Source organism: Olea europaea, chromosome 8 (assembly GCF_002742605.1).
Source record: "Olea europaea var. sylvestris chromosome 8, O_europaea_v1, whole genome shotgun sequence".
NCBI lineage: Eukaryota > Viridiplantae > Streptophyta > Magnoliopsida > Lamiales > Oleaceae > Olea > Olea europaea.
The window spans coordinates 11792880-11806335 of NC_036244.1; the positions used below are offsets into that span (position 1 = coordinate 11792880).

Consider the following 13456-nt stretch of genomic DNA (forward strand, 5'->3'; position numbering starts at 1 on the left):
AAAAAAAAAAAAAAAAAAAAAAAAAAAATATATATATATATATATATATATACCTCACTGCTTTTCACGGTGCTCAGGTCTATCCTTAGGGGTACCAAGTGTATTGACGAGGCGCTGGAAGGTGGATACGGCAGTATTGATCTGGAAAATTCCCGAACCCACGGCTTGAGTCGGATCTTGCTTCCCATTTATGTAATCCCTACGGTACCCCAATCCCCGACCAGATTCTAGATCTTGAAAACTTATCTCTAATTAAATATTTTCTCAAACCCAAAAATCGAAACTATTCTGGATGCAATCCCCCAGCAGAATTCTGGATTTTTTCAATAACAGATTATTTGAAACCAAGAAACAAACCCTAGAAAAATAAGTTTTAGAAGTTCGGGAGGGGAATTGGGATTCCAGCTGTAAAAACTCAAAATTAGGTGAACAGGAGTATAATTGTTGTTGCTGGGGAGGGAAATGGAACGGAAATTAAGGAGGGGATTGATGGGCGAAATGGTAATTGGAATGGAATTGAGGATGACAATGGAAGTTTGAGTTTTGTTTTCCTCCAAAACTAAGAGTGTGTTTGTTTAATATGAAAAATATGACTTAGAAAATAAAATATTTTTTATTTTTTGTAGAAAATAAAAATAATCTCTACTCAAAGAAAATATTTTTTTTAAAAATAAGAAAAATTAAGCATATTTTTAAAAGTTGAAAAATATTTTTTATGGAAAAAATAGCAATCAAACACTCTAAGTAGGAATTTGGATGGAAAATTGATATTTTTCATGAAAAATTAATGTAATCAAACACACCCTAATATTAAAAAATTAGTTGAACATTGAGCCCCCCATGGAACCAATAGTTAATTTTTAGAAAATCCAAATAGGATAATGCTACTTGGTCACAAAGTTCGACACAAAATTTGACACAATGATGTGAAAAATGCTGAAAAAAACGAGAAAAGAAAAAGACTGTGGCAGAAATGGTTTGAAATTTGAATTTCAAAATCTTGGCTTTGACCCGACCCAAAATGCATGTCCCATTTTCCACCAATTTAAGCGGGCAACACCACAGAGGTACAATCTTCCAGCAAAAAAATTGGCACGATCTTCAGAAATAATCCGATTGCAATTGCACGATCGTCAGACCAAATCCAACTCCATCTCTTCTCTCCTGTGACTGGCGGATGAGAAAAACCCATTTTCGTTGGCTGGAAGAGAAACCCATTTGTAAGTGCTTTGGTGACCTGCAAAACACTCGTTTTCGGTGGCTGCGACCCATATTTGGGGTATTCAAGAATCATAATCAATAGGTATTTTAGTATGTATGTTAACTATTAAGTGATTGTATTGTGATTGGGTGAGATGGATGTTGGTTGAACGAGAAATTTGCTTCTAATAACTATCTTAAATAGACAGTGTTCTAAATAGCGCGTCAATGCGCAGGCGAGAGTAAGTGCTTGGCGCCTTATTTGTCGGTCAACGAACGCGAGGTGAGGCTAAGGCGCCAATGCACGCATTATTATGTTTTTTTTTTTAACAATTCTTTTAAGTTAAAATTTATAATTATTAAATAATTTTTTTATTGACTAAATATTTAAAATAATATTAAACTAAGAAAATGTTTTTTTACGCATTTGTTTGTTTTGCTTAATCTTGCATTGCCTTTAGCTTAACATTAACGCATCGCCACATATTATGTCTTTTAGAACACTGTAAATGGGTATTCAAAGAATCGACACATTTTGAACCAAATTTCTCCAACTAGTGGCCGAGTTCGTTTGATGTTGTATGTTGTTTATGAATAAATGAGAGTTAATTGTTCCAATGGTCATTGAATTTAAGTCCATATCTTTAATTGGTCACTGAAATTTAAAATATCGAGTTTTGGTCACTGATCTTAGTTTCGTGTCTTCCATTGCTCATTAAATTTAGGTCAATATCTTGGATTGCTCATTAAAATTTAAAATGTTGAGTTTTGGTCACTGATCTTTGGAATATACCGTACGTTACTCACTAGAATAACTTTTTAATTTTGAAAAATATCGAGTTTATAGTGAGTAATGTAAATCATTTTTCAAAATTCAGTGAGTAATGTACAACATTTTTCTAAATTTAGTGAGTAATGTACAATATTTTTCAAAATTCAGTGGTCAAAACTCTACATTTTAAATTTCAGTGAGCAATCAAAAACATGGAGCTAAGGTCAATGATCCAAATCTTGACATTTTAGACTTCAATGGTCATTCAAAGACATTGACCTAATTTTAAAGACCATTGAAATAATAACTCCATAAATGGTGAGGATCACCCTCCAATTAGTATGATGTGTCCTTCATGCATTTACACATGATATATTCAATCCTTGCTGGGTGAATAATGATCACTTGATGACATCATTGGTAGGGAAGAATAGATAGCTTTAAGAAAGAAAAAGAAACTAGATGTTCGTTCATTATGTTGTCCAATCTTGCATACTAAACATGCACATACAATTTACAATTTAAAAGGTGTAATCATGCTATCGCAAGGTAAGAATCCTTACAATCGCATGGTCATGCCTCCAAACATGCTGACCATCAATTTTCTTTGCTTGCATTCATAAGGTATATACCCTAGCGTTCACAGGGTTCATTCTTCCCTTCAGATATTTAATTAGCTGGTTCCCAATTTAACCTTTTTCATTTGAGCTTGGACCTTTTCTTCAAGTGTTTGTCCAACTTTGGTCATCATTTTAAGCCTCATTTATGATATTGAAAGTTCCAAAATACCCCCACATTGATCCCAAAACTTCATAATCATTCGAAATTGATCCGTCTCAAGTTCTGAAAGTGTGCAATTTAGTCCACGAACTTTTCTTGAATTTTTTTCTTAGAAACTTGTGATTTTCTTCAAGCAATCCTCATTTTTCTTCTTATCACTCCCGTGCCATGCGGTTAGCCTTTAATAGCTTCTAATCAACTCTAAATTAAGCTCAAAATCATATATACATATATCTATTTGGCAATAATTTCCTCCAAGTCTGACTATAATTAACTTAATTAAAATATATTAGGTAGACAAACCCTTAGAGGGTAATAATTAATAAAGTCTAAAACCACGGATTAGCATGTAAAATACCTTATCATCAATTACTCAAGTGCAATAGTTCAACCGCTACAACACAACACGATAAAAGTGAACCAACTTTTAAGTTTAGCAAGAACATAAAATGCTAAAGTCTAAATTCAACTATCTCGCGCGATCGAAGGTCAAGGACAAAGCAGAAAATTCATCTTACCGAGCAACAGTTGTGTTAAAATTCACGCAACTTAACTAATTCTCACCTAAAACAAGGTCATAGTAGAGTGACATTGACTCGATAGACATAGACACGACATTCGAAACAAATCTCTCTGAAGGCAATCTCTATTCCACATTTGACCTGATTAGCCAATCAATACCTTTTCTTACTAAGGATTAAAATTTTATTTTTTTTCCTATTTTATGAGAATTAAGATACGTACTTTGAATTATCCATTCCACCTAATGATTATTTATTTATTTATTATTTTTTTTTTCATTCTTGCCTTCAAATGAATTACAAGGCTTTTTAGGGGGTTAGAATTAGATGAATGAAGGTATGAGAAATGATTTTGGAGCGCGGAGTCATGATGAAATTGAAGTCAAATGGAAACGAAATTGGGATGGCATGCTTGAAGAAAATAGAAAGAAAACAAAGAGACATGTCTCCCACTTCAATAATCTTGTGTAGCGCATGCATAACAATTAATTCTTTACAATTTAGGGGCCTTTATATTTTTCAATAGACAAACCTTCCCCTTTTTTGAATCTTTTAGGGAACCATTGGGCAAGTCATTATGATGTGTCGTTTGTTGGATAATATAAGAAAGAATTCTTTCTTTATTCTGTTCAAAATGGAAAATAATGTTCATTTGACGAGTGGTTTCTTGGATAACTAGTCGCTATCACGTACATTGCACGAATTTTGTATTTTTATTAGTGTATGAATTTTAGTTTTTTTGAAAAGTTTTTGAAACAATATCTAAAAATATTTTCATGATATAAGAAAATAATTGTAAATTATTTTTACAATTGTATAGCAGTATGTTATCTAGAAAAAATATGCTTGTATATTTCATGCTTGAATAAGAAATATACAAACTATTTTCCTTATATTCTTTGATAATATTGATATGATTGAATTGAATGTGGAGATTATATTTCTAAATTTTGTGTAATTCAATATTGTAAAACTGAAAAAAAAACTCCCCGCACAGTGCGAAGAGAGTTGAACCAAATGCAGAGTAAAAATAAAAAACAAAAAAAGGTGCGGAGAGAGTTGAACCATGTGCGGAGAGTTGGCAAACTCTTCGCACGGTGCGAAATAAAAAAAACTCTCCGCACAGGACGGAGAGTAAAAAAAACTCTCTGCACTGTGTGAAGAGAGTTAATCTCTTTGCACAGTGCGGAGGTTGGTCCGCACCATGGCAAAACTCTCCGTACAGTGTAGAGAAAAAAAACTCTCTGCACAATGCTTAGAGAGTTGAACTATGTGCGAGTAAAAAAAAAGTGCGGAGAGAAAAAAATCTCTCTACACAGTACGAGGAAAGTTGAACTGTGTGTGGAGAGTTGGCAAACTTTTCGCATAGTGCGGAGTAAAAAAAACTCTCCGCAGTGTAGAGAGATGACAAAGTAGCTCTCTACACAATATGGAAAAAAAAAACTCTCCACACTCAAATTCCTTAATTACAAGTGAAAGTTCAAGATTGTAAATTTTTCGTATATACAACAAAATAAAGTCAAAAAACATGGCTCAAAATCAATTATGTCTTCTTTAAATTTCAGTCACAGCTCAATTTCTGAGCATGCAAATCATATTACGGTATTGAACATGAGCTTTCTTGTTATTCACACAATGACGCGATATGTGAGTTTGAGTTGTGCAAAGAAGGGAATATTGATAGTACCATGACATTGTTTTCACAAATGGAGGTTCTAGAATACCATCCAAATTCAATATTTTTCACTTGCTTGATAACAGCCCTTAGACATTAGAAGCGGATACAATTTTCAATTAAATTATACTTTCGGGTTGTAGGCCAGAAATTAAAGTGTTCAATGCATTGTTCAAAAATTGTTTGAGAACAGACCTCTTGGAACTTGTAGATAAAGTCTCGAGAGTTTTTATTTTTCTCTTTACACCATGTTGAGAGATAGTTTGTCATCTCTCCGTACTTTGCGGAGTCCTTTTTTTTTGCTCATGTGGAGATTTTTTTTGTTTCATGGAGTTTATATATGCTAAATTTTTTAATGTTGTTGGCATAATACGTGTATAGAAGAATATTTGTTAATCACCATAAACAAAATTATTCATAAAATGCAAAAAATAAAAATGCATAATAAATCTTCTTATTACGCTAATAAAATTACAATAAATTTTTTTTTACAAATAAAATAAAAAAATTATTTTTATCTTCAACAAAAAACACATTTAAAAATTAATAATTTTATAACCACTTTTTTTTTTTAATTCTTGAAAATACAATTATAAAAAAGGAAACAATATTGAATTACAATTTACAACATTTAATACTTAAGAAATTCAATATTAAATAAATTTTATACATTTATAACAAATTACAAATTCATATATGCAGCTTACCGTATTTGCAGACAGCTTACTGTATATGCTATCTATCGTATTTGCAAACAATTTACCGTATTTGCACCTTACCGTATATCTGCCTACCATATTTGTAATTTACCGTATTTTTAGCCTACTGTATTTGCAAACAACTTACTGCATTTTCACCTTACCGTATTTACAGCTTACCGTATCTACTGCCTACCGTATTTGCAACTTACTGTATATGCTGACTATCGTATTTGCAGCTTACTGTATTTTTATATATCGATTTTTGCACTTACAAATACCGAGAATGCAGAATACCATACATTTACTTACCAAATCAAATTTCAAAAAAAATTTCGGATTTTTATTTTTTCAACATAAGCATAAAATAAATGCTAAATATATATGAAACGTAAAATATAAATACATATGATTATGGTGCTCAATCTTCAATTTTCCAATATTGAATTACAAAAAATTTAGAAATATAATTTTCACATTCAACTCATCATATCAACACTATCAAATAATACAAGCAAAATAATTTGTATAATCTCTTATATTTCTTATTCAAGTATGAAATATACAAATATATTTTTTTCTAGATGACACAATACTGTTATGCAATTGTAAAAATAATCTGCAATAATTTTCTTATATCATGAAAGTATTTCTAGATATTACTTCAAAAACTTTCCAAAAAACTAAAATTCATGCACTAATAAAAATACGATAAATGTAAAATTCGTGCAATGCATATGACATTCACTGTGGAGAGGTGTTTTTTTTTTTTTTTTTTTTTTTTTTTTTTTTTTTTTTCCATTTTTTTACTCCACATTATACAGAGAGTCCGCACTTTTTTATGACAGTGTCCGCACAAAATGTCATCTCTCTACATTGTGCAAAGAGTTTTGCCATGGTGTTTGCCATCTCTCCATACTGTGTGGAGAATTTTATTTTTTTTACTTCGGACTGTACGGAAAGTTCTCCGCACATGATTTTTCATCTCTACGCACTATACGGAGAGTTTTTTCCTTTTTTACTCCACACATGGTTTGCCATCTCTCCGCACTGTGCAGAGAATTTATTTTATTTTTTTTGTTCATGACAATTTATATTTACTAAAATTATTATTATTTTTTTAATGCTAATGGTATGATGTATGAAAGAACATTTATTGGACATAATTATTTTTTTAATGCTAGTGAGATGATATGTGGAAGGACATTTGTTTGACATAAACAAAAAAAATATAAAAAGTGACATCATGCATAGTAAAATCCAATTTATTTCCTGTTGTATGAATAATAGACCCTCCTTCCCCTTTTTATTAGACTAGTGGGGGATTGTGCGTTGCACGATGACTATTATAATTTTAGAAGTAATTTTGCAGGTGTTGAGATAATTTTTAGTGATATTAACCAACATATATTACTTGAAATGTGATCTTACAGTACTATCCAAATTGTACAATAAATTCATACACAAAATTAGATCACATAATGTGATATTGCAACTCTATTGAGATTTGTCCAAATTGTACGATATAAGTTCAGTAAAATTCAACTAATAGTATGCATAGTTAAAATTAATGTCTAATTCTGCTTCAAATTAAAAAGAACTTATAGTATTATGAAACTTAGAATTATGAAAATTTGATGACATCAATATTACCAAGTAATAGTAACTGTTGTGTGCAGATCATTTACTTCCCTATTGGAGGTGAATACGAAACTGTCCAAATAGAAGAGTTATCATTACAATCAACACGAATATATTAATGATGCTCATTATCACCATAAAGATCAGATATAAAGATCAAACCTTCAAATTTGTAGCTTGACCTTTTATTATAGACTCACCATCTTCCTATAGAAACAAGCAGTCAACTCTTTTCTAAAATTCCTTAAAACCAAAACAAGCAGAAGCACTTTTGTGACATCTTCATTTGAAGCATAAAATCAATTACCCTAAAACTAAGGAATGTATTTAGATATAAAATTTAAGTCACCACGAAGCATAGTAATTAGAAATAAATTTTGAGCGAATGGTAATCAGCTGCGCTGCAACATTTATAATTACTTCCTCGACAGTTAAGGCCCCATTCAAGCACAAGAAATTCTATACATTAAATGAAAAATCAGCACAACCACCAGCTTAAAGAAATAGATTTCCCTTGTTAAAGAATCATCATGTCTTGTTTCCTAACCTGATGAGGCCTTCTTGTAAGTTCCTCCTTTTTCTTTGTGAATCCCATATTGAAAACGCTCCCCCCTCCCCAAATGAAAGGAAAAGACAATTAAAATTGTCGATGAAGGATAAACGCGGATTAGTATAATAAGCAAACAAGATAAAAGACGGTAAGGTGTGCACAAACAATGACCAAGAAGACACAGGCATGGAATATGGATACTGTGAAATCTATACAACTAAGAAAGTGGAATGCTACCATTACAAAAGGCGGTATTCCAAAATTAACATGGATAACCTGGATAATGAAATAAGGCTATTGATAATGTCATACAAGTGTAATTTTAATTCATGTTTCATCTTAATTTTTTCAAACTCTCCGTGACTCTATTACATGAATCCTACAATGCCACCTCACCTACACACTTCACTATGTACACGTGACAAACATGCGCCATGTTCTATTACACAAGAAGGAATATTATCTGTATCGCTAACTTGCACATCTTACTTTCCTTTATCGATATCACAGAAACGAAATAACCTCATTTTCATAAAAGTTGGCATGCCTCTCTATTCCATGAATCTCACTATTCCGCCCCACCTATATACTTGACTGCATAGGTTACAAATATACATCAAGTCCTGGTACTGAAAAAAAAATTACTTTATTACTTGCAGAAGGTAGAAATACAAATCAAAACACTAAATTGCCCATGCTGCATTCTTTCTTGGATATCCACGACAACGAAGTACCCTTCCATTTCAAATTTCACATTTGGTCATTGTTCTCAAATCTAAAAAAACAATATAAACAGAGTAGCCAAAAAAGAAAAACCGTCCATCCAATAGAAGAGTTAGTTTAGCTATTTCATGAAAGACAGTAAAAACCTGCTGTCGTCTGCTTGAACATCCCCAGACAGATTTGTTTGTGATATAACTCATTTCTACAATTGCACCACCTCTTTCCAGGGGCTAGTTTTAACACATTTTTCTCCCTCCAAACCCCTATTCCACACACATTCATAGAATGAGTAATGACACTAATATTAAATTGATTTCTACTGAATTATAAAGAAATACTTGGCCATAAGGTATGATGCTATGCTAGTTTTCATATGGATAGTTAATATGGTGAGAAATGGATGCAGATAACAAAAACACCTCTTGAATCGAACATTTATACCTAGAAATGAATAGTTTCTTAAATAAATTATGAAGGAACAACACAACGATAACTTCTTACCTAGAACGTTTCTTCCCTGAGACATAATTTTAAGCTCTGCATGAAGATGGATGAACCAGTCAAACTATGAAATGTAGAAATGCAAGAATAGTATTTCAATAGAAGGGAAAGAATCAAAGGCTATTTTTGGTACAATGCAGTATACTGAAAATGCATAAGAAACCATTTTTAAGGCTAAAAGTAGACGCTCTATGTAAAATAAGAAAAAGTATTGAGTGACCTTTCATAGAAACAGATGCAACAAATTGAATTTCAAAAACAGATTTGTGGCCTTAGAACATAACGTAGTATTCATTTTCCTTTCCTTCACAATTTCAATCGAAGAAAGAAGCATAAAATGTATTCCTTTTTTCTTTTTCTTTTTTTGGCTCATACTCACATCTTCAACTTCCCTCTCGTTGTGGAGCTTCAATCTTTAGTTTATCAGTTACATGTCAATTACCAAGAATGAATTTCTACCAAAAGAAGTGGCAAGACAAATATTCCAATATCTTTGTTTCATGGACTTTACAAACTAATCTAGGTCTCAAATGATACTCATGTCCCAATTACCCTGCCATTTGTAAGCCACAAGGCCATTCTGGGTGAACACATAGTCATAGTCATTAATAACTACACATACGAAGAATATATAATATTTTAAGAAAGTTAAGCTTATAGAAGCAGTCTTTTTAATCTAAAACCTCTCATAGAGCAATTACATCCTTCAAAACTTCTCCAAAGAGAAAAGTAACAGAAGAAACCACCTACAAAAATTGTACAATAAAAAAGTGTTAGACATAGACAGCATAGAGCATGATTACCTAGGAATTTGTCCAAACATATACCATATTTATCTATGAGTTTTCTCATATCCAAAAATTATATACTCATTTTCACTTTGTATCAAAATAATACAACCTTTTAGGCACGCTCAATATAGTCCTCACTCACATACTATCAGGTCTTTTCTTATTTATTATTATTATTTTTTTAATTTGGAGTGATTTATAGAATACTTATAGTATTTAAACAAGTACGATGGAGGTGCCTTAACACATATAACATCCATAACACCAAAGAATATAGGAAATAGGTCATCGTACTAAGAAAACAAATTATATATGTCATAAAACTCATCGTTACAAGATCCAGAGTCATTAAACAAATTAATCAAGCATTTGAAATCAGAACCAAGTTGGAGTTGGCCTGATTTTCCAAGCTACTTTGATATCTTAGCAAGGTCACAACCTCCAAGACACCAATTAAGCTTAGATGACTAATGAAGAGGGTAGCTATGTTCCATTCTATTGATTAGAATCATAATGCATTTGTGCTTTATTGTCAACTAAATTAAATATTCTTAATTTAAACAATATAGAAATGGTGTGAGGAGTGCAAAAACCACGTTCAAACCTAACACTTTGCATTAATTACCAAGGTTGCTTACGTCATATAAGAACCCATTTCTCTGATAGTTTACGTCATACACTCAACTCTGGTGGAAAACTAATAGAAAATTTAGAAAATAAATAAGAGTAATAACATATTATTATTTCTCGAGATTAACAATGATTGTTAATATAAATGATACAACATCATAGATGCATACTCAATTTTGAGGATAATCCTTGACTATCTTATATGTCATGAGATAGAGCTCGTTGAAATGTCCGAGCCCCATAGCTACTGTTAAATGCACAAGAGTACATGAAAGGATCGTTCTCAAGCAATCTGAATTAAATCATGTATATCGACACAAGTGACATTGGTCTAGTAATAGAAGTAGATAGCATCATTCTGTTCAAACAAAATAATATACCCAAATTGACATTAGTTGAAAGCATTTCTGGTATTCACCACACCGATGATTCCATTATGATGTTACGCCATTTTTTAAACAATAAAACACAAATACAGGCATATGACAATGATATAATGCATGACATAACCGATTTATACAATTACTGAACTGCTTTGTTGCACGTGCCATATTAAAGAAAAGCATTGTAACAAATCCTAACACTCCTAGAAGCTTTTTCACAACACTCCATAAGCTACAAATTAAAGAAAAATGCTTTTAATGACTCCTGACACTCATATAAAAGCTTCCACTAATGGCTCCGATTTAACTTAAAGCCAAACAAATTTTAACAAAATATCTTAATCAATTGACATTGAAATCCATCCTTGTTTTGCCTCATAACTAACATCAATGCACACACATGCATCAGTATGGCTAGCATAATATAAATTTTTGAAGTAATCAAAAGGGATCATAAGCAATCCCAAGACAAACAATTGATATTTGGGGCTCCATTGAAATCGAGGACAAAAAGAGTATTACGGTACTTAGGTTTCTCTCATGCAATTACACACATATCAAAGTTGCTGGAAGGACATGCGCTTCTGACAAAGTCATGTTTGCATACCTATCAAAGTTATGACGGCTCCCCATCATTCTTCACTGCTATTCCCGTGGGAATTCTGCTTATCCCTGCACTTAACTCACATAACACTATTTTTCCTCTGATGTCGGTTTTTGTTCAAGGAGCTTGCACTACATATTCGTAAACTAGAATCACTGGCATTAACATCGTAGGATAAACCAGAGGTAGGAGTTTGAAGGGAAAAGTTTTGGCTGAAAAGCTGACTCGCCATGGAACTCTTCATTGTTTCCAAGAAGTGACATTGTCCGTCTTTCCTGTCGATGGTACTCGCACCAACTGTGAGAATCCATGGAGCCTCATTTGATAAAGAAAAGTTAGATGGACCACTATTTCTTGCCGAACAACTAACCAGGATCCCTCTTTCCATTGCACTAAATGCGCCTAGTGCAATGTTATCTGCATAGAAATTGATGGACAATCTACCAAGAGAAAGGGAAAGCACATCTATGCCATCTTCAACAGCAGCGTCCATTGCAGCAAGTACAACGCTTTCGAACAGAAAAATGAGCAAAATTTATAAATGGCCAAATGAGCGAGTGGAGCAATACTTGTTATAGTCCCATTAGCATTGCCAACACATTGGCACCATTCACAAAGTTTCCAGCACCAGTACTTGCAGTGTGTGTGCCATGGCCATCATCGTCTAGTAGCGTTGTTTCTCCCCTGATGAAAGTCCTAACTCCAATGAGTTTGTCATTACAAGTAGTAAAATTGAAATCACACCTAGTTACGGATGCAAACATTATGATTTAGTGGGGCACAATTAAACTTGCAAAAAATACATATTTACGTTTATACAAATATCACTATGTTTGTCATCATTTTTATTTTCGACATCATTTTCATCACTTTTATCTCGAATATTCATTTCATTAACATCGTGATCATAAAAAAACGCATATTTACGTTTAAATTATTTTTCCATCACAATTAATTCAGGTGAAAAATACAAAAATTACAGCAATTCTGAATGTTAAATTATCAAATGCATTCTAGTTCAAAGAAAGACAAAAATCACAACAAGAATCCATTATCATAAAATTGTCAAAACAAAATAAAAATTGGAGCACTTAAATGGATCACTAATTCCATTTCAGAAGAAAATACAAAAAAAAAAAAAAATCATAAAAAAGAAATAATTTCCTGAAAAATGAGGCATATAACTTTTGATGAATGAATCTTTCACGTTCTTTAAAAAATTAAAACTTCATTCAAAGTTTTTCAGATTTTCCATAATGGAGTTCTTCTGCTTCAAATCTAATTTCCCTCCAATAAAAAAAAAAAAAAACTCAATTTTAAATTGGTGGGTCAAGTGACCCAGTAGGACCCACCGTGGGTCCGCCAGTAACACTTTCCCTTCCATTTTGCAGTGGAGGTGGCATCCCTTCGTCTCTAAACGAAGGGTGGTCGGGGAAGATTCCGCAGCCAATTACACCAATGCATATTTTGGTTTAACCCCAAGAAATTTGGACTGTGGGTTGCGTGCAAAGAATATTTTTCTTCAGGAAGCGCTGAAATGAAACCTTCCTTCTTTTCCAAGGCTTTTACGTCGTCTGGTGATGATCTAACAGCAAAACCTCTGAACACAGAGTGGTACGAATAAATAATCTCTGGTGCCTTGAGCTAGACGTGGTTGTTGGGAAAAATGAATGATACCGTCTAGATCTTCAAATTGAGTAAAAATTTGGCCATCGTATGCTTCAACATGAAAGATAGAAGTTTCGTTACTGTTTTTTTCAGGATTATCATTTGCAACTGTTGCCAATGAATGAAAATTTAGTACGTAAATGGCTGTGAGGAAGGACAAGATTCCCATGTTTGGTAATCCCACAAAACTTCCTTCTTTGTTTCTTTATAAATTTTATTTTGAATTCTCTGGCATTTGTTTGAATTTGTAACCTGCTTATATAAGTGATATCATTTATGTTATCTTATGATTAATGTCTGTTTCCTATATTGTCATAAG

The 13456-nt window shown here is 32.4% G+C and overlaps 1 protein-coding gene and 1 pseudogene across 1 annotated transcript in view; both read right to left on the reverse strand.

Moving 5' to 3' along the window:
• Nucleotides 1–1294, reverse strand: part of LOC111398281 (syntaxin-22-like) — a 7845-nt gene extending 6551 nt beyond the window's left edge. The window contains exons 1-3 of the mRNA XM_023025202.1: nt 1061–1294; nt 271–405; nt 96–199 (exon numbers count right to left, since the gene is read on the reverse strand). Coding sequence (XP_022880970.1) covers nt 96–199; nt 271–405; nt 1061–1294 — 473 coding nt within the window. The remainder of the gene's footprint in view (nt 1–95; nt 200–270; nt 406–1060) is intronic.
• Nucleotides 1295–9629: 8335 nt separating this feature from the next.
• LOC111398807 lies at nt 9630–12408 on the reverse strand (annotated as a pseudogene).
• Nucleotides 12409–13456: the final 1048 nt, after the last annotated feature.